The sequence below is a fragment of the Chionomys nivalis genome, chromosome 5 (assembly GCF_950005125.1).
Source record: "Chionomys nivalis chromosome 5, mChiNiv1.1, whole genome shotgun sequence".
Classification (NCBI taxonomy): Eukaryota; Metazoa; Chordata; class Mammalia; order Rodentia; family Cricetidae; genus Chionomys; species Chionomys nivalis.
Genome location: NC_080090.1, coordinates 10360977 through 10385912, shown reverse-complemented (window position 1 = coordinate 10385912; position 24936 = coordinate 10360977). Strand labels below are relative to the sequence as shown.

Genomic DNA, 24936 nt, shown 5'->3' with positions numbered 1-24936 from the left:
TTCCGCCAGGACTTCCGTGGCCCCAGACTTTTCCTTCGGCTTCCTGCAGAAATGGCAGTGGGTTCGGGGCTAGTGGACTGTCATTGCCATCTCTCCGCCCCGGACTTTAACAGCGTATGTGAGGGCTAGTTGGGGGCCTGCGGGAGTCGGGAGGGCCGCGTCCTTTCCCGAAAGTTATCTTTCCTCTCTCCAAATCCTCAAGCCCTACCTAGTCTATGGCGACCTGACCGGTTTCCCTTTGCACCTCCGTCGTCGTCCTGGTTGTTCTTTCTGATCTTAGTTAGCGGCAAACTATCTCCACGAAGCTTGTGTTTGTTCTTTCGACAGTCCTTTCTCTTATCATTCCTGAGATGTACTGATCCGTCCCCGCCCTTAGCAGAAGTCCCAGTTCTGGACCGGCAGAGGGACAAACAAGAATAACACGTGTGTGTAGGGGTGGAAATAGGTTTTACCTGCTACGTTGGGAAGATGGAGGAGCAGCTGGTGTCTGTCTCTCAGGAGATGACGCTTATGGTGTGAGACCGCCGGCAGGTTATAGACACCCATACAGTTTGGAATTCAGCCTGTTTTAGTTAACCAACAACTGGAAGCGATTAATAGAATTTTCAAAGATTGGAGAGATTTCCAGGGTATGGGAGAGGTAGGTTAGTCAGACATTCGGATTGCATTGAGTTTGCACTTTTCACCCATTGAAGTTTTAAGACAACTCATTTTAAAAAAGAAAAACAGAATATTCTGAACACAAATTTGCTGCTTTGTGGCAATGTTACGCCCAAATCCGCAATCCCCAACAAGCCCACAAGGAAACCAAGAGTCCAGTATGTAAAAGCAAAGAGCCTTTAATTAAGTTTGCAAACTCGGTCTCCCCGCGTGTCCAACATATTGGAATAACCGGAGAGCCCCGAGCTCAATTAGAATAAGGTTTTATAGTAGTAAAGGTGGGGGTGAGGGGTTTATGAGGTTTTAAGACCCCTGATTGGCTGACATTCATCTAGGGTTTCCTGGTGATTGTGAGCTGATGTTTCAATCTACAGTGCTTAGGATAACAGGAATTCCCTTTGAATGGTCTGTTCTTGGGTGGGGGTCGGGTGATCTCAGCTTGTGGTTCCTCCTGCAGCCTGGCTTCCTCTCAGGATAAACAACTGAGACTCCAGCCTCCACTGAAATTCATGGATGGCCAGAGTCCCAGGTGATAATGGTTGGAAGTAAAGACTTAGATTATCATGGCTGGCCTTTACAGCAAAAAGGTAAAGGAGAGAAAGCTAGGCCTCTTAAGAAGTCTCAGTACAGACAGGAGATGGAAGAAGCTAGGATGATATTGTATCAGAGTAAAAGTACTCAAGGTGTTTTAGAAATAGCTCCAACAATACATGCCGGGGACTTGGATGTGAAGTCCAAGGGGAAAGGAGGACTCGAATGTGCTTACATTTCTGGTTTGTGGTGTAAGGTGGTGATGCCCTTTGCTGAGATGAAGACCATGGTGTGGGATGGGAATGGAGAGGCAGGCAGATAGAATCCCTAGTGGGGACATATTGGTAAATTTGATCTCATCCAGATGGAAAGATTATATAGGGATTAGAATGTGAGTCATGGGTTCAGGAGAGAGTAAAAACTGAGGTGAATTGGAGATTCAGTGTGCTACCTAAAACCACGAGAGGCTGAGGATGTAGCTCAGTGGTAGAGAAATGGCATGGCGTGGCCAAGGGTGCTAAATAAGTAGACAAGACAGATGAGATCTCTTACAGGTGCAGAGAGAACGGAAGAGCTTGAAGTCACAGAGGACAGTCAGTCAAGGAGACTGGCGAGCAACCACCAGCAAGACAGTGAAACTGTAAAAGCAAAGTGTGTGTGTGTGTGTGTGTGTGTGTGTGTGTGTGTAGAAGTTGCTGAGGGGTAAAGAGGGGCAGAACTTCCTGTGTATTCGGCAGCAGAAGTTCCTGTTGTACAGTGATACATGTCACTGAGGATAAGAGAAAGCAGGAAGCCGGTCTGTGGAGACATTTCACCTGCCACCCTGTGGCAGTGTTGTCCCTTATGGTGTCCCAGCTGCGTATATGACCAAAGAGCAGTAACTACTCATGTAAAGTAAGCGTGGTTGTTTATGTTCCTTGTAGGATCTGGATGATGTGTTGGAGAAAGCCAAGAAGGTAAGTTAGCATCCATTATTGCCCCTCTTTTGTTCCCGTCCTATTTCATTTGACATATTATGTTCAGGTACTGTTTAGACATGTTCTATGTGTCCATGGTCTATGCGAGCCACAGAGCTAAGCCGTTCCTAATGTCAGCTCGTTTAAAGTCTCAGCACCTTCTGAGGAAGTTGCTTTTTATAATCATATATTCTCCATTTGACAGACGGGGGTTCTAATGTCTAAAAGTTAGTAGCAGGGCCAAGACACAGTAGTCTGGTTTGAAAACATGTTCCTATAGCCACTAAGCACTATAGAATGGGGCAGTCAGTCTCTCACTTCCTAAGCTCACATTGCTTTGGAGATCCAGGATTTAGTACAACAGTCTTCTGAAACATTTTGATTTGTTAGGGAAAAGTTAGCAAGGGCAGGAAAGATGGCTGAGAGGATAGAAGCACTCTCAGAGCTAGTGTTCTGAGCTCAGCCCTTGGGGCCACGGTGGAAGGGCAGAATGGACTCCAGCAAGGTGTCTTCCAATTTCCACGTGCTTCTGTGGCTTACATATGCCTGCACATGCTCGCGTGCCTGTCACGTACACACAGAGAGAGGCTAAATAAAATTGAAAATAAAAAATTATGAAATCTTGGAAGTATTTATGAAATTAGTTGCACACTGTCATTAGCAGCTTACTTGACGAATGGGCCTTAGAGTCACATGAGCCTAAGGGCCTTGATTTTCGACGAATGGGCCTTAGAGTCACATGAGCCTAAGGGCCTTGATTTTCTTCCAAAATGCCGTCTCTGTCCAGCGAATTAAAGCAATGCCTACGTTTGGTCTGTGTAGGTTAATGAGGTGGCATTTGTATTCACTGAGCATAGGGCCTGAGATAAATACTCAGTGGTAGTCATTTGGATTATATTATTGGGGCCTGGTAAAGAAAAATAAAATGTATGGAAAACTTTAACATTTTCCTCAATTTATATTAAATGTGCATATTGTTTGGAATTCTGTTCTTTTTTTTTTTTTTTAGGCTAATGTTATAGCCCTTGTGGCAGTGGCTGAACATGCAGGAGAATTTGAAAGAATTATGCAACTTTCCGAGAGGTGTTGTTTTTCTTCTTCTTGATGTGTGTGTGAGTGTGTGGTGCGTATATGTGTGAGTGTGTGTGTGATGAATATGTGTGAGTGTGTGGTGCGTATGAGTGTGTGTGAGTGTGTGGTGTGTATATGTGGTGTGTGTGATGAGTGTGGTGTGTGTGTGTGTGTGGTAAGTATGTATGTTATATGTGTGTGGTGTTCACATCTGTGTGCATGCATGTATGGGCATATGGACTTCCAAGGTTGACATTAAGTGTCTTCTTTGACAGATTTCCTCTTTATTTATTGAGGTAAGGTTCCGTACTAAACCCAGAGCTCACTGGTTCTGGCTACTCTAACTATAGTGGCTCGCTCCTGAGATCCCCTGCCCCTGCCTCCCAAGTGCTGAGTCATCGGAAGCCACCATGCCTGCCCAGCTGTGGAGCTGAACTCCAGTCTCTAAGCTTTACCTGCTGAGCCACCTCTCCACCTCTGGTGCTACTTCTAATTAAAATTTGTAATTTATGCTGCCAAGGCCAGTCTTGAACTCATGAACTCAAGCAGTTCTCCCACCTTAGCCTTCTTAGTGCTGAGACCAAAGTGTACACCCTACACTTGCTCCAATGAAGATTTTAAAGAGTTGCTAAGAAAGATAGTTATGTCCAATTTAAATAATATCAAGGAATTGTTTTTTTAAAGAACGAGGAGAGCCAGGCATGATAGCATATGCTTTTAACCTGGCACTTAGGAGGCAGGGACAGGAGAATCCCTGTGAGGTTATCCCAGTCTGGGCTACATGGTGGGTTCCAAGCCAGCCAGTGCTGCACAGGGAGACTCTGTCTCAAGGGAAATAGAAAGATCAAGGAGGAAAGGGCATGTGACCATAGCCTGAAAAGCAGAGCACTTCCTTTCTGTCCTCAGGGAGACACTGTGGTCTCCTGGCCTACTCTTGCTTCCTTAACTTGTTCTACATTTTTAGATACCCTGGATTCATCCTGCCATGTCTGGGAGTTCACCCAGTTCAAGAACTTTCACCAGAAAAATCAAGAAGTGTGACATTAAAGGTAAAAGTCATGTAAAATGTAAGAGCCATAAAAATTGTCACTGCTGTCTCGGTGGCCACCCCCACACCACTCTCTAATTTATAGGCTTTGTGATGTGGGAGGGGAGTGCCAGGGGTTAGACCGAGGGCCTCAGACATTCCAAGCAAGCATTCTCTCACTGAGCTGTAACCTCAGCTACGTTTTTTTTTATTCCGAGACAGGGTTGCCCTGAATTTCCCAGCCTGACCTTGAACTCATGATCCTCTTGGTTTAGCCTCCTGATTTCTATTAATAATCCCACAACAAGCTGGGTGGTGGTGGTACACACCTTTAATCTCAGCACTTGGAAGGCAGAGAGGTAGGTGGATCTCTGTGAATTTGAGGCCAGCCTGGTCTATAAGAGCAAATTCCAGGAGAGCTAGGGCTTTTCCACAGAGAAGCCCTATCTCACAAAAACAAAACAAAACAAAACAACCCCAAACCCCTCAAAGAAACAACACCTTCCATCAAGTCAAGATTCTATGACATGAAGCCGGGCGGTGGTGGCGCACGCCTTTAATCCCAGCACTTGGGAGGCAGAGGCAGGCGGATCTCTGTCAGTTCGAGACCAGCCTGGTCTACAAGAGCTAGTTCCAGGACAGGCTCCAAAACCACAGAGAAACCCTGTCTCGAAAAACAAACAAACAAAAAAAAGATTCTATGACATGATGATACAGTGGGATTAAGGATTCCTTTTTTTCATATTTTTTAACCACGTCATGCTGCTCGTCCATTAAAAAAGGTGATAGAGGGCTGGGGAGGTGGCTCAGTCAGTAGAGCCGCTTGCTGTGCAGGTGTGAGGACCTGAGATGACTCCTGGACACGTGTAAGATAACCATGGCTGAGCATACACCTGTCTTCTTGTGCTGGGGAGGTGGAGACAGGGCAACGTCTGAGACCCAGGTCCCAGGGAGAGACCTTGTCTTAAAGTAAGACTACCTTAAACTGAGAAAGCACAAAGATGGACAAACTCTGACTCAGTGGAAGGGGATTTGCCCACCATGTATGGAGTCCTAGGTTCAATGCCCAGCTAAAATAGTGGAAGTCCAGGGGCCAGGGAGACATCTCAGTGGCTAAGGAAACAGAGGGCTTTGCAGAGCACCCAGGTTCGATTCCCTTCGCTCTCGCTGGGCAGCTTATAACCACCTGTAACTTCACCCCCGGGAGACCCAGTGTCTCTGGCCTCTGAAGGCACCTGCATACACACAATTTAAAATAATAAAAGCCCATAAAATACACTTGTATGCATTAAATAAAGGTGGGGGTTTGAAAGAAAATGGCCTTCACAGGGAATGGCACTATTAGGAGAAGAGGATTGAAGGAGGAAGTCTGTCATTGTGGAGGTGGGCTTCGAGGTCTCAAGCTTCCTTCAGTGTGACTTTTAGCTGGCTTCCTGTTGCCTCTGAGTCAAGATGTGAGACTCTCGGCTCCTTCTCCCGCACATCTGCTAGCATGCTGCCTTGCTTCCCGCCATGACAATAACGCTGAGTGAGCTACCCCAGTTAAATGCTTTCCTTTGTAGGAGCTGCCGTGGTCACGGTGTCTCTTCACAGCGCAGAAACCCTGACTGAGACAGCAGGTAGTGTGAATCAGGTCATATAGTCTCAGTCTTGCGTCTACCTCTTGGCTTGCCAGAAACCTCCCAGCTCTTTCACTGGGTTTGAACTGGAGTCCCCTGCGGGTCTTTGCTGCTTTTCTTATAACTCCACACTGTAAAGAGCTGCAAATCTCTGCATCTGACCTTCAGCCTCATCTTCAGCCTCCTTCTGAATCAGACTTTCTGAGTGAGCGATTTCTCCCTCTTCTCCAGGGCCCCTGGTCCCAGAGGTAGATAGTGTGGATGCCCGCTAAGGATGGGGCCTTGTCTGTCAGCCATCCAGATGTTGCCACCAGCTTGTCCGCTATGCGGGGTCCAACACTTCTGGCTCTCCCGGGGAATGTGCATTCTTCTTGACCAAGTCTGCTTGATATCTTCCCAGGCCTTAATTTACTCCTCTTGGCCTCCGCCTCCCTCTCTTCATGAGCACACACCTCTTTTACCTCCGTCCTCTCTTCACCTCCTTCCCTTGGTTCTCTCATTCTGATTTACTTCAGTAGAAGACCTTTACATATTCTGAAAACAATCTACAGAGTGATTTAAAGAGTTCTACGGGGACTTGAAGAGATGGCTCAGCAGTAAGAGCACACACTGTACTTGTAGAGGTCACAGGCTGGGTTCCCAACACCAGCATCGGGGTGACAACCACCTGAGGTATCCAGTTCCCATGCCCTCTGACTTCCTCAGGCACCTGCACACACATGGTGCATGTAACTCACTGAGACATGCACACACACACACACATACAATAAGCCAATCTTTTGAAAATTATCTACAAGTGATTTCTAAATTTTGTCTTTGCCTTAGAAGGACACCATCATAGGTCAGATTCTCTTGAATGCAAAAGGCAGTACCACTGAAATTAAGGGTCTGCCACTACTTCAGTAGTTCCCTGACAAGATTATATGTGACATGCATTGTTTATCTTGCTGAACTCATATTACAGATAGAACAAGCAGGATCATAAAGACAAATCAATGAAAGAAAGAACAAAGGGAAAATATGGAACTACCGCTATTATAAACCGAGACCACTGCTTAGGAGGGGGCAGAGCCATGTGCGTGAGGACCGCCCACGTCTTCTCACCCCTCCAGGAACTTAATCAGCTTCCTCCCCAGGTTCCTCCAAGCCTGTGAGGAAACGTCTCCTAGCAGAAGGTCAGTTGTAAGTGGGACCTTTGTGGGCCTGCAGCCAGAACTATGTGGTTAGAGACAATGATTCCTGTGTCATGGGTTGGTTAAATGGATTCACTTGTGTGCAGTATCATGTGGCACAGAACCTGGCACATAATCCAAAACGAGGAACTATTATTCCTACTCCCAGCATTAACACATTTCTTTTCCTCGCAGGATTTGGATGCAGCTTTGCCTATTATTGAGAAATACAAGGATCGGTTGTTGGCAATTGGAGAGGTAAAGCCCTTTGCTGATCAGATGGTGTCTAATCCGGATCTCCATGGGATAGATGCAGTAACCAATACTAGTGATTATAGCCAACTTGGATAGTTATTTTCACCCCATTCAGTATGCTAATAACTTGGTACTATTGGGAATGAAGCAATAGAAAGCCTTACTCTAGACTTACTTTAATAGGAGAAGATGATGAAATAATATTTCTAAAGACTTTACTTTTGCTCAAGTGTGGCCATTACTCTAAGAAGCTAACACAGTCTGTAGAGGGAGGGCTGGTGAAATGGTTCAGCAGGTGGAAGCCTTCGCCAACAGCTTGAGGACCTGAACCCACATGGGGAGGAGATAACTGACTCCTGAAAGCTGACCTCTGACCTCACGTGTGCGCCGTGGCATCCATGTGTCCCTCCGCCCAACAAGAACAGTGCCCAGTGGTGGTGGCGCACACCTTTAATCCCAGCACTGCTCAGCGGTGGTGGCGCACGCCTTTAATCCCAGCACTGGAGAGGCAGAGACAGGCAGATCTCCGTGAGTTCAGGGCCAGCCTGATCTACAGAGTAAGTTCCAAGGCTGCCAGGTGGTTATACAGAGAAACCCTGTGTCAAAAAAGCAAAACAACAACCAGCCTTCAGAAGGCATACTTTAATCTTGAGTTTGTAGTGAAAGACCATGTTACTTAAACTATTAATAATGGTAAAGAATTTTTATCACAGTAAAAAAAAATACTACTTCCTACTAATATAGAAGATAAGAAAATGCTTTCTGAATAAACGTCATAGAATACATGCCCAGGTAGCATCAATGGGAGGTGGTCACCTGTAGTTTGTGCTGCCCAGTGCAGTGACCATGTGTGACTTTGGAATACTAGCAGTGTTACCGCACCAAACTGAGGTGTGTGACATACACAATGAGTCTTAGAGTTGGAGTACCCCACAAGAAGAATATAAAACAACTTAGACGTTAGGGTACGTCAAGTATACTTTTAAGTTAATTATATCACTGTGGCTAATATTTTAATGTGGCTGTATATGGTCTGTGTGCTGACCAATAGTCTTTTCGGGCTCATGGAGATGCGGTTATCTTCTGTCTTTCTGTTACAGGTGGGGCTAGACTTCACCCCCAAATTTGCAGGCACTGATGAAGAGAAGGAAGAACAAAGGCAGGTCCTGATCAGACAGGTCCAGTTGGCCAAAAGACTGAATGTGCCTTTGTAGGTGAACTGCCCTTCTGCTCAGAACTGCAGGGCAAATTTCCTAACAGCTGGGCCTCTTAAAATGAGTTCTGTATCTCCTTTCATCTGAGTTATCTTAGGGTGTTCGCTTGCATGTATGTCTGTGGACCTGTGTGCGCAGTGCCTGTGGAGGCCAGCAAAGGGCACTGGACCCCCCGGGACTGGGGTTACAGTTAATAGACAGCTGCTGCCGTGTGGGTGCTGGGACCCAAACCTTGTCCTCTGCAAGAGTAGCTGAGCCATCTCTGCAGCCTCCTGAATTAGTTTTAAAACAATAAAAACAGTATTTTCCTATTTAAAAGACTTCAAAAGAATTTTGCTGTTGTCAAACAGAAACGTGCACTCACGCTCAGCAGGAAGGCCCACCATCAACCTCTTGCGTGAACAAGGTACTTGTGTTCCTACTTCTCACGTTCACAATTCCAGCTGAGGGCGGAAGGAGAAAGTATGTTCCATCTGATTCCATCAAGAGGAGAGATAGGGTCCCACTGGGATGAGTTTATATGCCAGGCTAATATCTACAAGGTTGTTTTGTGCAATTATGTATTTATCAGGCTCAACTCTAACAAATGGAGGCTTGATGCTCCAATTTTTTATTTCTTTTAGATTTATTTGTTTTTCTTTTATGTGTATGAGTGTTTTGCCCACGTGTATGTATGTTCACTGCATGTGTGCCAAGTGTCCTCAGTCGCCTGAAGAGGGCATCAGGTCCCCTGGAGCGAGAGTTACAGACAGGTGTGCCATGTGGATTTTGGGAACCAAACCCAGGTCCTCTGCAAGATTAGCAAGTGCTCTTGACCACGTAGCCATCTCTCCAGCCCCTGGCTCTGATAAGAAAGAGAAAATTATTGATTACTGTGTTCTTTTACACGTTTTCTGTCTGTTCCTTTTGGGACCATGTAATAGAGAGGCTTGTCACAGCCCTGATGACCAGAGCTCAGTTGTCCTCTGACTTCTGCCTTGCACACGGGTGCTTGCACAGGCACATACATAATAAATATATGAACTAATAAGTGACTGACAACAGAAAGCAGTACTGTGCAGACGGTGGCCCTCGTGTGACTTTCCGGACACGAACATAGCTTACAGCATTCTTCTCTGAAGTTTAAAATGCCATCCACAATAAGAAATACAACTTGTTTTTAGACTCCTATTTGCATAAAAAAACCTATCAGACGTTTAACAGTACATGTATGTGTATGTATACAAGTGTGTTCAGTCTACGGTTGTGTATATACAAAAAAACCCACATTGGTTGATTATGACTTATCAAATTTCACAACATTTTTATGATCATAATGAAGATTCACACTATTTGAAAAAATAGCTACTAAAGTAACGGAGCCACCTGCCAGTAGCGGTGTGGTCGCTGACGAGTTCGTCAGCAGTGAGTACTGAGGCCTGGAGTCACCAAACACACGATTTTATCCAGGCTGAGCAACTCCCCTTTAAGGGCTAGAGTTTGTGTGGAAGAATGTACCTTAGTGCTAGGGGGATTGCCTGATATGAGTAAGAGTCTGGATTTAGTCCTCAGCAACACACATGAACACACACACACAACACAACACAAGTACAAAAAGAACAGGGATTGGTTTTATGAGCAAGATCTGTTTGACTTGGGAGTCCATTTTTTTCTACCAGCATGTCTGTTAAGAAAACAGTTTACCTAAACCCTCCTATTAGAACCAATAATTTGACAATTCATAGATGTATAGGAAGATCTAGTATAGATAGTTCTGATGATTGTTTTTAAAAATTGCATTAATATTATCCATTTTATTCTGAAGATTAAAAATGTATTTTCCCCCCTTTGAACACTGTATGTTTATTGAAACTTCAGAGGTTATGGAATCTGATCTTTATATCATGTTGATAAATATTTACTTAAAATTCAGATCTGTTTAATTTCACTAATGGGAAAACCCTTTGTTATGGGACAAACCCTCTGTAATGGAACTCTGATTTCTCTTTCATTGGAAAGGCGCTGAACAGGTCCTACTGCATGCCTTTGACGGTCGGCCGTCGGTGGCCATGGAAGGAGTAAGGGCAGGTTACTACTTCTCGATCCCACCGTCCATTGTAAGAAGCGGGCAGGTAAAGGCCTTTCGTTGTGACTCACTGAACACGTGTGACACACTTAAAACCTAAGCTTTGGGACAAAATGGTGATGCTTCTATTTCAAAGTTAATCTTAACTCTCTACCAAAACAAAAGCCTTAACTCAGTGAAGGATCTGAGGCTGGGCAGGGGTGGCGCACGCCTTTAATTCCAGCACTCGGGAGGCAGAGGCAGGCGGATCTTTGTGAGTTTGAAGCCAGCCTGGCCTACAGAGTGAATTCCAGGACAGACTCCAAAGCTATACAGAGAAACGCTGTCTCAAAAAACAAAACAGAAGGATCTGAGAGGGACTGGAGAGACAGCTCAGTAAGAAAGAGCGCTAGTCTGATGCTGGACATGGTGGCACACCTGTAATTCCAACACTGCTGAGGCAGGGGCAGGCAGATCTCTGAGTTCGAGGCCAGCCTGGTCTACATAGCGATTATAGGAGAGCTAGAGCTACATGGTGAGACCCTGTCTCAATAAAATAAAATAAAATAACAAAAAGAGTCAGAGGACTTGAATTCTGTCCCCAGCACCCATGTCAGGTGGCTTAAAACCAACTGTAACTCAGCTTCAGATAAACTGAGGCCCTCTTCTGTATACACATGCACAAGCTCTGTCTCTCTCTGTCTCTTCCCCCCTATACACACACAAATAAAATCAATCTTTAAAAAAGAATGAATCAAGACCTAAATGTAAGAGCCAGTATTTTTGTTATTGTTGTTCTTGTTCTTGCTTTTCAAGACAGGGTTCTCTGTGTAACAGCCCTGGTTGTCCTGGAACTTGCTTTGTAAATCAGGCTGGTCTCAAACTCACAGAGATCCACCTGCCTCTGCCTCCCGAGTGCTGGGATTAAAGGCGTGCACCACCACTGCCCAGCAAGAGCCAATGTTTTTAAATTCTTGACTTTTTGATCCTGGATTAAACAGTGGTTTCCTAGAGATAACACCAAAACCACAAGCGATCAAATTAAAAATGGTGAAATTAGGCATCATTAAAATACTAAATTTCTACAGAAAAAGAAAATAAGACTATTATATTTCAAAATATACTATCAATAAAATGAAAAGACAACCCACAGGAGGAAAAACTACTTCCAAATTGTGTCCAGTGAGGCCGTGGTGTCCAGGACATGTAAGTGCTGCTACATTTCAGTGGTAAGAACTGGGCCTGACCACAAAGCCGGAAAGGATGCTGTGTAACCTTGGCTGTCCTGGAATTTCATCTGTAGACCAGGCTAGCCTCAAAGTCAGAGATCTGCCTGCCTCTGCCTCCTGAGTGCTGGGATTAAAGGTGTCCATCACCGCCTGGTGCATGAAAGGGGTTAAGTAGGTACTTCTCCAAAGAAAACTTTGAATAATTTTTGTAATTTTATGCAATTTTTTTTTGAGACATGGTTTCTCTGCCCTGGAACTCTCTCTATAGACCAGGATGGCCACTTCCAGCTTACAACGATCACCTGCCTCTGCACCCACCCTGCATGCTGGTATCAAAGGTGTACCCCACAACTGCTAGGCTGACTATGCTTATCTGAAGTAGAACGCTGAGAGCATGGTAGCTGTCCAGATAGCACGGCAACTTAGCAGTAACAATGGGTGTTAGAACCCTGCAGACCAAGACTTGTCCACCTATAAGTTAATGCTGTCCCATCCCCCGTTTAATGCTCGCTCTCTCTTCTCTCTAAGAAGCAGAAGCTTGTGAAACAGTTGCCTTTAAGCTCTATCTGCTTAGAGACAGACTCCCCTGCACTGGGACCAGAAAAACTGGTAAGTGGACCTCTGGTTTATGGGTACAGATGCTTCCTATGGATACAGGGCCGTCGTGGCTTAGCTGGGACTCGCTGTGATACACAGATGCTAAGTTGAGACCATGTGAGGGCTGTGCTGGCTTAGCTGGGGCTTGCTGTGATATGCAGATGCTAAGGCCAGGACTTGCTGTGATACGCGGATGCTAAGTGGAGACCTTTTTGGTTTGGTTTTGGTTTTTCTTTTCTTTTTTTTTTTTTTTTTGGTTTTGGTTTTTCAAGACAGGGTTTCTCTGTGTAACAGTCCTGGCTGTCCTGGAAATCACTTTGTAGACCAGGCTGGCCTTGAACTCACTGAAATCTGCCTGCCTCTGCTTCCTGGGCACTGGGGGTAAAGGTGTGCACCACCACCGCCTGGCTGGAGAGTCTCTTCTTAATACTGCTCTGGTTCAGAGAATATCATTTTGACAAGAAGTTTGCTTTCAGTTCTGTAGTAGTGGGCGTCTAGACATGTCGGGAAATATTGAGACTTCATTCAGATCCTTCTTGACAGTTCAGGACGTGATTGCCTGGCTTTGGAAAAGCTACTTCATTTCTCCAAAGCTATATTTACCTGTTTATTATCCATCCGTTCATCCATTCTTTCATTGAAGCTGAGACGTATATAATACAGGCTGGCCTCAGACTCACACTGTATAGCTGAGGCTGGCCTCCAGCTCCTTTATGTTTGATTCCTGAGAACTGGATTATTGGTATGTACCACTTTTCAGTTATAAAACATGGGTAAAATAGTAAAATATTTTATAAGGTTTACATGAAGAAATTTATATGAAAGTACCTGGCAGTAAATGAACAGTCTTTGTTATATAGTCCAGGCTGTTCTGGAACTCACTCTATAGACCAGACCGTCCTGGAACTCACTGTGTAGACCAGGTTGGCCTCAAGCTCACAGAGATCTACCCACCTCTGCCTCTTAAGTGCTGGTTTGTTTTTTGCTTTGTTTTGTTTTGTTTTTCCAAGACAGGATTTGTGTAGCCTGACTGACCTGGAATCATTTTGTAGACCAAACTGGCCTCGAACTCACAGAGGTCTGCCTTTCTCTGCCTCCCAAGTGCTGGGCTTAAAGTCATGCACCACAATACCCATCTTCAAGTGCTGTTGTCAAAGCCACCGTTATCTTTTTAGGATATCATATTTCCTGTATACTACCTCATAGATATTAAATGAGATATTCCAGGAAGGGAATGAAGCCTTATTTGTGGAAAAAATCTCTAGGTTTAAGGTCTCTTGTCCTTCCAGATCATTCTATTCATATACAGGTAAATATATATAATTTTATTCCTCTAGTTATTATCACAAGTATTCACTTATTAATAATTATAAAAATGTTTTTCACTAAGTCTAGATGTGATTGCTTGCAGAAATACTGTTTTTTCTGGAGAAGGTCATTAAGCAAAATGCCTGTTTATTTCATGGGTATTAAGAGTCAGTCAGTCAGATGGCAGAACCTAATCGAGCAGTCTTTCCAGTCCTTGGGCATTTTAAATCATACTGGGCAGTTAGCCTGTGAAGGGAGAGGCCAAGGAGAGTGCAGTGACGTTTCCCAGCACTTGTGTTTTCAAAAGCACAAAGGCCAGCTAACCTTGAGACAAGCTGCCCTCGCCAGATGGTAGACTGCTTCACACACTGGGGGCTCAGGGCTGCACTGCGGATATCACTAGGCTCTCTTCTGAACAGCATAGATAGAGTCAGCATGTAGCACGCCCTGCCAAACTCATTCCCCCATTTAAAAAGCATTAATAAAGAAATGTCGGTTCCTTCGGAGTAGCAAAGGTGTCACCAGGTGTTTGACCTGCTCATTCTCGTGTGTGTGTCCTGCTACAGTCTCCAGGATCTGTAGACACTGAGTGTTCCGCTTTGTTCTCTCTCAGACCCGGAATGAGCCCTGCAACATTTCCATCTCAGCAGAATTCATTGCCCAGGTGAAAGGGATCTCAGTGGAAGAAGTTCAAGAAGTGACGACACAGAATGCCTTAAAACTGTTTCCCAAGCTTCAGGACCTGCTCCAGAAATAGCTTCAAAACCTCCTGCCCACGGCCAGGTCAGCTCAGGACAGCAGGGGGGGACAAGTGTTTGCTTGAATGGTCTCAAGTGAAGAAGCCACTTATGTGGGCAGCAGTCAGTTTTACAGAAATGTTTCTCTTAAAAACAAACTCTGGGCTGGTGAGATGGCTCAACTATTAGGTGTGCTCTGGAAGAGAGGACTCCCGCGGTTCCCTGCACCCACACTGGGTGGCTTACAACTGCCTGCAACTCCATCCAACTCCAGAAGATGCAACCCCCTCTTCTGGCCTCCTCTGCCACTAGCACACGTGTGGCATACCCCTAAACAGACACACATAAACATAAATAAAATAATAATAATAATGATAATTTCTGGGGCTGGAAAGATGGCTCAGCGGTTAAGAGCATTGCCTGCTCTTCCAAAGGTCCTGAGTTCAATTCCCAGCAACCACATGGTGGCTTACAACCATCTGTAATGAGGTCTGGTGCCCTCTTCTGGCCTTCAGGCATACATACATTTAGACAAAATATTGCATACATAATAGATAAAATAAAAATAAATAAATTTTTTTAAAAAGACCATTTGCCTAACATGTCTGTAGAGAACAGCAAAAGCAAACACTTTGAAAGATTTGTGAAATTAAAAAAAAAATAATTTCTGAAAACTTTTTTTTTTTTTTTCTTTAAAAATAGAGGAGTTTGGCATGGCTACTGAAACTCTGGGTTCCAACTTTCAATCAGCTGATCCAGGAGTAGACTGGGAAAACCTCACATACACACTAACTTCTGGACTGACTGCCCACTTAACGGGAGAAAGCCTCAAGGAGCCACTTTCTCCCGGTTAACAATAAGCTTGTAGAGGATCCATGGATTTTTTACTTTGAATATGTAATAATTAGCGTGTGCATGGAGAATTTGATACACTTCAGATGTGGTCACTATGCCTCTGGCGTGATTCCTAGCTGAGGCGCCCATGCAGGAGGGAACCAGGTCTGAGTTGTGCAGGGAAGGGGGCCTTTTCCAGAAGAAAGAGCAGTTGTGAGAGCCCTGAGATACCCACCCTTTAAAGAGACAAGCTTCACTGTGTGGCCTAGGCTGACCCAGCTTCCCAAGCAGCTGCACCTGAGCCCCACACCGCAGCACCTGGCTAAGTAGTAAAAGCTTACCTTCGAGGAGGTGAGCAGACCTCTGTGATGCAGGCTGGAGATATTGGCTGTTGATGGAGAAGATTACAGGAGAAAAGAGACTGACCCAGCTTGTGCATACACCTGTTAATTGATCCTGGAATCGGGAAGCCTGTCATCTGTGCTTAAGCACTGAAGTTAGGGCACCTTGATTTGGCCCAGGATGATGGGCTGGAATGGGGTGATGGTAGCCATTGTGATAGGGTACTAGTCCTGGCATCTGGGTGAAGATATTTTTAAGACTGTAATGTTTACTTCATCTGCTGCTTGGTCACAGTGCCTGTGGCAGTTGTTCTCACAGATGCTGACAGGCATCCCACAGAGAACACCGTGAACCTCTAGGTAACACGCTTCCAAGTTCCAGGACTTCTCATCTGGGGGAGTGAGTTTACATCAAAGGCTATTGGTAGCCACTCATCCCGCTCCCTCCCCTCCCCTGCCTCCTGCCTGTGAATCGGAGCCTGACTACGGTCTTGTATGGTCTTGTACTGTGAAACCTCCACTTCTGCGGGTCCTAGTTCCTCCTTCAGAGCCCCCACCATGTTATCTGAACTTTCCTCAGAATCCCTGCCATGCTGTTGTCTGTCCTGACATTAATACCCCTTTTATTAACAGCACCAGTCTGTCCCAGTGTCCCCGGGAACCCCCATTCAAGACCTTTCGTTATTCTAGAGACACTTGTACTTTCTCCTTTTGGTTGGCTGTCAGAAATTAAAACAAGGAACTAGAATTTCCCCAGAAATCACAAGCTTATAGAAAGGAGACTTTAATCTGGTGCCAGCTAAAGGAGGACCTTGTCTCGCAAGAAGAGACTATACAGGTCTGACAACTTACCAGGTCGCCTTCCGGGACAGATCAGAACCTGGACACTGATGTGCCAACCATGGCTGACAGTACCTCTTGACATACACTCCCTCTGTTTAAATCTGAACCCCGTGCACATATCCTGATGATGGCCTCTTGACTTCCTCCCAATGTGGCCACAGCAAATTGTTTTTCATTTCTGTCCCCCACCCCCAACCCCCTGAAAGCCTGGCAAGCCTGAAACTCACTATGTACACCACCCAGGCTAGCCTTTGAACTAACAGACATCCGTCTGCCCCTGCCTGCTGAGTGCTGAGATTAAAGATGTGTGCCAGCACCCAGCCTGGAACAACGGTTGAGGTCCAGACTGCTCTGTAACTGGTCTCACAGGCTCCTGGAGAAGGAAGAGCCTACAAAGGGGGTTATAATTCCAAAATTCAGCAAAATCTCTAAGAGAAATGTGCATATTCTCTGGTCTCTGCTCCTGAGTAGAGTCTTTTCTACTCAAGGAAAAGTACAAACGAGTAAGGGCTTTTATGTCTGAGTATCCTCACACAGCCCATTCATGCTGAGGAATCAAGCCAGGCCTTGTTTTGACCCGGGCCCTTCTTGTCCAGAGGCCTCCTTAGCTGGTCACTATCTAGTTGGTTTTGTTTGGCCTCTGGCTCTGCCATCCCGTCTCTCTGAGCACACTGCGGTGCTGAGAAAGGACACGTAAGTCTGTCGGAGCTTAGAGAGGAAGTTCCCACTGTCCACGGCTCTAGTTACAATGCTGCAACCACTAATGTTCATCCCAGAGAACTGGGGAAGCAGCAGGAATCCTGCGTGCATGTTAGTAGGCTGAACTGAGGGCCCGCAGGAAGCCAGGGCAGAAAAGAAACGCCTGTTACCACATGCTGACTGAGGGAACACTGACCTAAAGGGAGCACTCCCAGGAGGTGAGAATGTCTGCTGTTTCAGGTAGGGTCAGAGTTCAAATACAACTGTACTTCTGAGTTTCTGGCTTTACCTCAAGACTGCTATAGGGTACACAGGGCAAAGTAGAAGTATGTAATGGGAAGGGCTGAGGGAAGGTATTAGGAAGGAGGTAGGATTTAAACCACAGGAAGGCGAGGGAGCCAGAGAATTGCAGCCAGTTTTAAGAAGGCAGAACCACACCTACAGGAAAGGCGGGATGGGGCCAGGGAAGGGAGGCTGTGTGTAACCTGGCATTCGTGGCTCTGTGCTGACGCCTAAAGAATATTGAGCCTTGTCATCTCTAATGGGGCTGCTTAGGGTACAAACTGTAGGTATGGCCTCTCGTTCCTGTCCAGGCAGGGAACAGAAGCTCTGATAGTCTTAGTACCAGGTGACCACCTCAGAAGACAGAGATAAGGTCTCCCTCTGGACCTGAGGTAGGCCTCGTTACCTGGTACAATAAAGATAAAGTCTCCTTATCAGCAAAGGCTGGGCTGTTTATGCTCAGCGGGATCCTCTACTGTGCAACCCAAACCTGTGTGTCTCTACCTGGAGCTTTGCCTAGCCCTGAGGGTCCTGAGGCAGTGGGCTGGAGGTCAGAGAATTAGCTAGAGCCAGAGTTGTCTTGCTGTGAACCAAGAGTTTCATCTCTTCTGTCGGTACCCAGGTTCATCAAAGTAGGAGGCCAGCCTTCAAGGTTCTTGAAACCAGCTATTTACTGTTGGGAAGGGAAAGGTTAGCTTTAGTCTTATTTTGTTACATGTCTCCAGCCCTTTTAGGGACAAGGACATGAGACATGACCCCAGCTGGCCTGAAATTCACTGTCTTCCTGATGTTGAGGTTACAGGCGTTCACCATGACACCAGGTCAGTTTCTTTTATGGTTAGTATTTCTAAGTAATTCACAGACATTGAAGACTGATGGAAGAGAATTTATTTGTGTGTCTCTGGGCATGTACTTTATCCAAATATGGCATTATCTGAAAGATAAAAAATACATTTATTGGGCTAGTGAGATGGCTCAACCACTAAAGGCTAGCCTAGCAAAACATCAAAAAGATACATTTCAGTAATCTAATCTATTGCAGTTTTTAGAATAACCTGAAGGGCAGAGACGATCATTACTCTTTCACTTCTTCATTCTCATGTTGGGATTAACAGTGGACACACACATACGCAGAGAGACAGACAGACACACATGTACACACACAGAGGGACAGACAAACACACATACATGCACACATACACACAGAAAGAGAGACACACACACATGCACACACAGAGAGAGACAGACAGAGACAGAAAGGCAGGAAGAGGAGCTTGTGCCAAGTCCCTGAGGCGGGAGCCAGCTCTGCATGTCCCAGAAGAGAAAAAAAAGCAAAGCGAAGATACCAGGCGAGCACGGAGATGTGCACCTGGGACTGTTCGGGAGAGTCAGGCCGGGGGGGGGGGGGAGGGGGGGAGGTGTGTGGATTTTATCCTCAGCATGGTAGGGAACACAGGAGTTCTGTGCGGCAGGTGGCCCATTCTAAACAGTTCGCTCGGGCTGTCCTGGGAGCAGAAAGGGTGCAAGCTGGGTAGCCAGAGGGCCAGCGTGCTGGCAGGGTTCAGATTCAGCATTGATTCTGGAGAGGAGACAGATAGGACTCGCTCACACACTGAGTGTGAGGGCAGAGCTCCACTCTGGCAGCTTTCCCAGATGAGGAAGGTAAGGCTGGTGATCACAGGAGTTTGTCTCAGCAATACTAAACTGCAGTTTAGTATTAAACTGACCTCATGTAGAGCAGCAGTGTGAGGATGGACAGCATCTATAGCTGAAGGTCAGAAGAGGTCAGAAATGAAGAAACGGGTTATCAGAAAAGAGATGGAACAGAAGGCCTCTGCAGCGGTTTGAATGGGAATGTGCCCACAGGCTCATGCATTGGAACATGTCTCCCTTCAGATAGTTCTCAATGTTGTGGTCCAGGTTCAAGATGTAAGCTGTCAGCATCCTGCTCCTTGCCTGCCGCCTCCACCTGACATGTGGACTCACCCTCTGGAGCTGTAACCCACAGTGAGCGCTTCCTTCTATAGCCTGCCTTGGTGACAGTGACCTATCACGGTGACAGAAAGTAACTCACACAGTCTGCCAGCTGCTTGCATCTGCCAGCTGCTTGCATGAGGCTCCCTGAGAGGACCACAGGGCCAGCCTTGTCCCTCCTCACCCTTCAACACTCATGATGGGGAACACTGTCTTCCAAAGAGAGGCTCTCACTATGCAGCCAGTGATGTGTATAACTTAGTATTTGCTGAAACCTACCAAATTAATACCTTTAGCAAACCATAGTCCCAGCTCCCGATTTAGCAAATGATTTTCTCTGCACCTGCTGCCCCCCAGGCTTGCTCTCTCTCTCTCTCTCATTTGCCCCTCTCTCAACCGAGGGCAGCAGCCCTCAAGTTCCGCTCTGGGAATGGCCACTTGACTTCTTTTTAGCGAGCTTCTTCAGTAAAGGTTTTCTCAATAAGCCAACATTTTATCTCCATCCCATTTCTCAGTTGATCAAAACTCAAAGCAATTTCTAAATATGAAAGAGTTAATGTTTGGCAGTTATTAGTTTATGGTTTTGACATGAAAGTTATGGGATAAGATGTGTGGCTCTGTGTTGTATGAAATCATGCGTGGTGGGACGAGATGTGTCAGACTCTGTTGTATGAAATCATGCATGTTCCTCTAAGGTGCATTTTCTCTCCACCCCCAAAGTGAGAACCACACACTGTTGTTCTGAGCAATTCCAGCAGAATGAAGAACTGTACTTTTATCATTAGGAATGCCAAGGCATTCTTTTGTAAAGATGATTGAATTTTGTTTGTTTTTAGAAAAGAAACACTTGTTAGAGATTAGCCTCGAATCACAGCACAGTGTTTGGGCTTTCCGTGCCACCCTGTCCCACCACCCTGTACTACTCCCTAAGGACACTGGTAAAATGCAAAGTCATGGCCACAAATGGCTAATGGGGACCATTCTTTGTGAACCAAATTAATAATGTATTGGCTATATTGAATATATATGTATGCACACTTTCTCCAAATAAATGAGAAAACATTGCCAGTTGCCTGCCTTGCCTACACAACAGAATCACAATTCCCATTTGTAACAATACTAAAATAGTCCCCCACCCAGCTTCCCTCCATAGGTTTATGACCGCTTCTTATGGCATTGTATGTCACATTTGTTAATAAAACTCCGTTTTATTTCAATTTTGAACGTAAAATTCTGTACACAACAGAAATTGGTGGCACAGGAAGTCTCTGAAGGGACTGCAACTTTTCTCAAATGCCAGCCATCCGTAGTTAAGAGCCACGTGGGTCTGCTGGGAATGCAGACTGCAAGGCCCAAACACCAAACCACAGAGCGAACTGGCCGTGGTGGGGTCTGGGGTCCTACAGACACAAGAAAGTGACTCTCTGGTCTGTGGTGGGTCTTACACCTGAGAATCTGTTTTGCCTTCAGACCCATCACCTTCAGAGACTCCCAGGGCAATCCCTAGAACCTCTTTTAACCGGAAGTTCTATGGAGTCTCAGTATTTAACGCTCCTGCAGGTTGGGCGGAGTCCCACCAGACTATCTTACTTTTGGGTGTGAAGTGCTTTCTCTCCCTGTGAACAAAGAGAGGCCCTTTGACCCAGGAGGCCCTGCTGCTTTCAGGAACAGACTCTTTGACTTGCGCACTCGCTAAGGACTGGTAGGCCTGGCTGAAGTGACGCTTCTGGACCCGCAGGAAGCTGACTTGATTGCTCCTCTCCACCAGACAGTAGGACTCACGCTTCTCGTTGATCTCTTCCAGGAGCTTTTTGCTCACTCTGGTTTTTTTCACATCAATGCTCTTGTTCACAGATGCCATTTTGTTAAGACACCAGTTGTCAGCTGACTCTTGCCGTCCTGCAAACATGTTGAGAATGCTTACTTGTTTTCTGTCCAACTCAGAAGCCAGATTCACTGTCATATCCACATTTACCAGTACTTTCTTCTTCTGCAAGACCATGTTTTGAAACATGCTACAGAGTGTAACTACAATTACTCTCCATTCTGCTGGTCCCCCGGATCAATTTCTCTCCACCCAGTGGGTCCACTCACTGGCTGCTGCATCCACTTATGCAATAACCATTCTGATGCTTAATATTAATTGCATAATCTTTGGTCTATTAGCTCAAGATTTTTATTAACTAAGTCTTACATATTAATTCACCCATTTCTATTATTTTATATTTTACCACAAGGCTCTGGTTTGTTACCTCTTGCATCTTCGGCGGCTACATGGTATCTGCCTGACTCCCGCCTTCTTTCTTCCTCTATCTCTGCTTGGATGTCCTGCCTTGCTATATTCTGCCTTGCCATAGGCCAAAGCAGCTTCTTTATTAACCAATGGTAATAAAACATATTCACAGCATACAGATGGAAATCCCACATCAACAGAACCAACTCAGGTCATTATTACCCCTCGAATACTGCCAAGTCCAGCAATGCCCAGCAATTCATGTTATTTTCCTGCCACTGCAGCCTGTGACAGGTCTCAGATGGGCTCACCTGCAGTTCATGTTTTCATCTCTGACTTATGCACTTTTCCATTTTATCTCCCTGCTTTGGGAAATCTGCGAGCTTAGAGCCGTATCTTTTACAATATCAGCCACAGTTTGGAACAGTAAAATTATAATAGAGAAGCCCATTAAGAAGCAGTTAAACCTGGGTGTGGTGCTCATATCTGTAACCTCAGCATTTAGGAGGCTAAGGTAAAAGGATTGCACTGAGTTCATAGCCAGGCAGCGTTGAAAATAAGTTCTGGGTCAGCCTGGCCTGGAGTGAGTCCCTGCTTCAGAAAAACAAAACAGCAATAAAAACACATATAAATGATAATGTATAAACTACTTAAAATAGTCTGCTGGTATTCAAGTGATTCAAATGGATCTCTTTAGACATCTATGGAAGAAGTAAGAAAAAAAAACCTCTCAAAAATTGCCAAGCCAGGGGCTGGAGAGATAACTCAGTGGTTAAGAGCACTGGTTGCTCTTCCAGAGGTCCTGAGTTCAATTCCCAGCAACCACATGGTGGCTCACCCATCTGTAATGAGGTCTGGCGCCCTTTTCTGGTGTGCAGGCATACATGGAGGCAGAATGTTGTATACATAATAAATAAATAAATCTTAAAAAAAAAAGCCAATCCTCTCAAAAAAAAAATCTACACCTTAGGCTGTTGGGAATGCAGACTGCAGGGCCTGGTGTTTGGAACTGGCAATTTTTAATTAAATGCATTTAAAATGCTTTATAAAACAATTAACATCAAATTATTTGAGTTGCTTTAGTAAAACTGATCATTCTAAGTACCAATTAATATTATGACAAAATTATTAAAAATAATTTGCTTGGGTGTAATGGCACACACCTTTAATCCCAGCACTTGGGAGACAGAGGCAGGTGCATCTCTGTAAGTTCAAGGCCAGCCTGGTCTACAGAGCAAATTCCAGGATAGGCATGGTTATGATAGAGACCTTAATCAAAAACAAAACAAACAAAAAAACCCCACAAAACTAAACAAACAAGATTACAGATAAAACTAGTTAGCTCAAATACCTCAATTAATCATTAAATAGTCTCTTACTAAAGATACAAATTTATCAGAAATTAAACTCTAAGTTCTATCTCTTTTGATACTTTTGGGGGATACTGGAAATTGCATATTTGAGACAAAAACTCTTATCACTGACACCTCAGCCTAACTTCTAATAGTATCATTATCCTCTGGCTGCTGTACACATGAAGAACAAATGGGGATCGGCTCCCCGAGATTACAAAATTAACCCTGTATATTAATTACAAATTTGAGCCAGCACTCAGCTATAGAGTCTAGTGGTAGAACCATGGACTTCTGGTTGTGTGGGTTCAGGTGCTAGCTGTGCTGCCTGCCACACACACACACCTTCTCTGTGCCTCATTTTCCTGACAAGTCAGTGCAGATAACCAGCTCCGAGTACCACATACACTAAATGAGCTAACACCAAGAGTCTATTGCCCATCAACAAAGGGTCATGTAATTTATCACATAATTCAGCTCCTTGAGAAAAAGGTTATTTTATCTGATAAGTAAACAATATATCTTGGTCTCCCTGATTACTTATCTGTTTACATGTGTTGTGAAAAAAATTGGTGGGATCCATTGAAGCTGAAACTACCGGGTCCTTATTTAAAAATAAATTGAGATGTTCAGGAAGTCAAAAGCAGAACTCCTGCCTACTCTGAGGCTCTGATGAGCACCAGCCTGCCGAGGCTGCGAGCCTAGAAACGTGGCCCTTCGTGTGACTGGCACAGGAACAGGTCAGTCTCCACCCTTGTTCTCCTTCTAGATGAGAGAAGCTGTGTGTGACCTATGGCATTGAAGGTGGTTGAAAATATGAAGCATAAGCACAGCAGACTTCATTTATATGGGTTGTATTAAGCTTTCCTATCACAAAAATCTGTAGCCTCGGTCAGTACTTGTGGCTCCCACCGTCCATGGAAGGCAGCTCAGAGCAGCAAGAAGTTCCCTGCCACCACAGCCCCTCGGGGAGGAGTGTGGCCATTCTGCCTTCTTCCCTCGCTCTCTGACTCGACTTTCTGAGGTCTACTTAGCACCCTATTCTTCACATTTGTGAGGCTTTGTTTCTCTCAGCGTTTAAGATGACCCAAGTGCTGCGATCCGATATTCTTACCCACGCAAAGGTGTGACATACCTTGTAGAGGAATGTGTTAGAGTAGCTTTGTATAGACCTGAGATATTAGCTGGGAATACAGGGAATCAAATTTGAGTTCTCAATATAGATCAAGTAAGGTGTTTCTAAACAGAAACAGGCTTCACTGGTACATACCGATAGTCCCAGTTACCCAGGAGGCTGAGGCAGAAGGATCATTCGAGCCCAGCAGTTCAAGAACAGAAAGGCAATATAGTAAGATCCCATATCAAAATAACAACACTCTACAAACATACACTAAGTAAGGGTTTACCAAAGCTTATAGGAACTTAATAATAGGAGACTGGTATTTGCTAGTTCAGAGTTCACAGTGATTTTGCAGAGACAACTACCAGAACAAAGAGAACAGATGATACACAGAGAAATAGTGTGACTATTTCTACAGGATGCCAACGTAGATTACCTTTAACAACACGGAGCCTTTGAAGCCCGAAGCCTTGGAGGTCCACAGTGGGAATCAGCCCACTGGACTGTCCCCTGGTGATAGAACATTCTGAGCTTTGCCACTTCAGCTCTCTTCTGTTCTCGGAACCCTGCTTAACAGAGGAAGTCTCCTCAGAGACCACGTCCTTCCTAACCATGTGCCCTTGGATGAATGACCTGACCTGTGTTTGCTGTCAGTGAGATAGTAAATCACCTGTCAAATGGGAACAAAGACACTCATTGAGTTGTATAGCAGATGACAGGGAAGAGGCTGGGATTATGTAAGACACACATGGAAACTGTGCTGTGTGTGCTTCTGTCTGTTGTGTACTGAATTTCTTGAGCGCCCATTCTGTGCCCGGTGGCAAACAAGAGTGTGCGT

The 24936-nt window shown here is 45.2% G+C and overlaps 2 protein-coding genes across 5 annotated transcripts; one reads left to right on the top strand and one right to left on the bottom strand.

Moving 5' to 3' along the window:
- The first annotated feature begins 6 nt into the window (after window positions 1-6).
- On the top strand, window positions 7-20438 carry Tatdn3 (TatD DNase domain containing 3). Of its 4 annotated transcripts, XR_009057140.1 has the most exons (13): window positions 7-114; window positions 2115-2147; window positions 3157-3230; window positions 3494-3514; window positions 4183-4267; window positions 7232-7294; window positions 8392-8501; window positions 8856-8911; window positions 10504-10616; window positions 12307-12387; window positions 14297-14466; window positions 18145-18240; window positions 19340-20438. XR_009057140.1 is itself a non-coding variant. In XM_057769796.1 (11 exons), exons 1-11 carry the CDS (start codon window positions 52-54, stop codon window positions 14438-14440), a joined length of 843 nt encoding a protein of 280 aa, XP_057625779.1. In that variant the 5' UTR covers window positions 7-51; the 3' UTR covers window positions 14441-18762. The 4 variants fall into 4 exon arrangements, 3 of the variants coding, with proteins under 3 accessions (XP_057625779.1, XP_057625781.1, XP_057625780.1); XM_057769796.1 differs by lacking the exon at window positions 19340-20438 and having other exon boundaries at window positions 14297-18762; XM_057769798.1 differs by lacking the exons at window positions 3494-3514; window positions 19340-20438 and having other exon boundaries at window positions 12310-12387; window positions 14297-18762.
- On the bottom strand, window positions 18334-24615 carry Spata45 (spermatogenesis associated 45). The gene is made up of 3 exons (XM_057769799.1): window positions 24535-24615; window positions 20984-21292; window positions 18334-18353 (listed from the first exon to the last, which is right to left on the bottom strand). The coding sequence occupies exons 2-3, from the start codon at window positions 21252-21254 to the stop codon at window positions 18334-18336; spliced, it is 291 nt and encodes a 96-aa protein (XP_057625782.1). The 5' UTR covers window positions 21255-21292; window positions 24535-24615.
- Between the last annotated feature and the right edge of the window lie 321 nt (window positions 24616-24936).

What these genes read in the sequence shown, in the direction of transcription:
- Tatdn3 (XM_057769796.1), top strand. Translation starts at nt 52, where the DNA reads ATGGCAGTGGGTTCGGGGCTAGTGGACTGTCATTGCCATCTCTCCGCC. An exon ending in ATTATGCAACTTTCCGAGAG is followed by an intron (nt 3,231 to 3,493) that starts GTGTTGTTTTTC and finishes CTTCTTTGACAG; the next exon opens with ATTTCCTCTTTATTTATTGA. An exon ending in TTTCCTCTTTATTTATTGAG is followed by an intron (nt 3,515 to 4,182) that starts GTAAGGTTCCGT and finishes CTACATTTTTAG; the next exon opens with ATACCCTGGATTCATCCTGC.
- Spata45 (XM_057769799.1), bottom strand. Translation starts at nt 21,254, where the DNA reads ATGGCATCTGTGAACAAGAGCATTGATGTGAAAAAAACCAGAGTGAGC. An exon ending in AAAGCACTTCACACCCAAAA is followed by an intron (nt 18,354 to 20,983) that starts GTAAGATAGTCT and finishes TTTATCTTTCAG; the next exon opens with ATAATGCCATATTTGGATAA.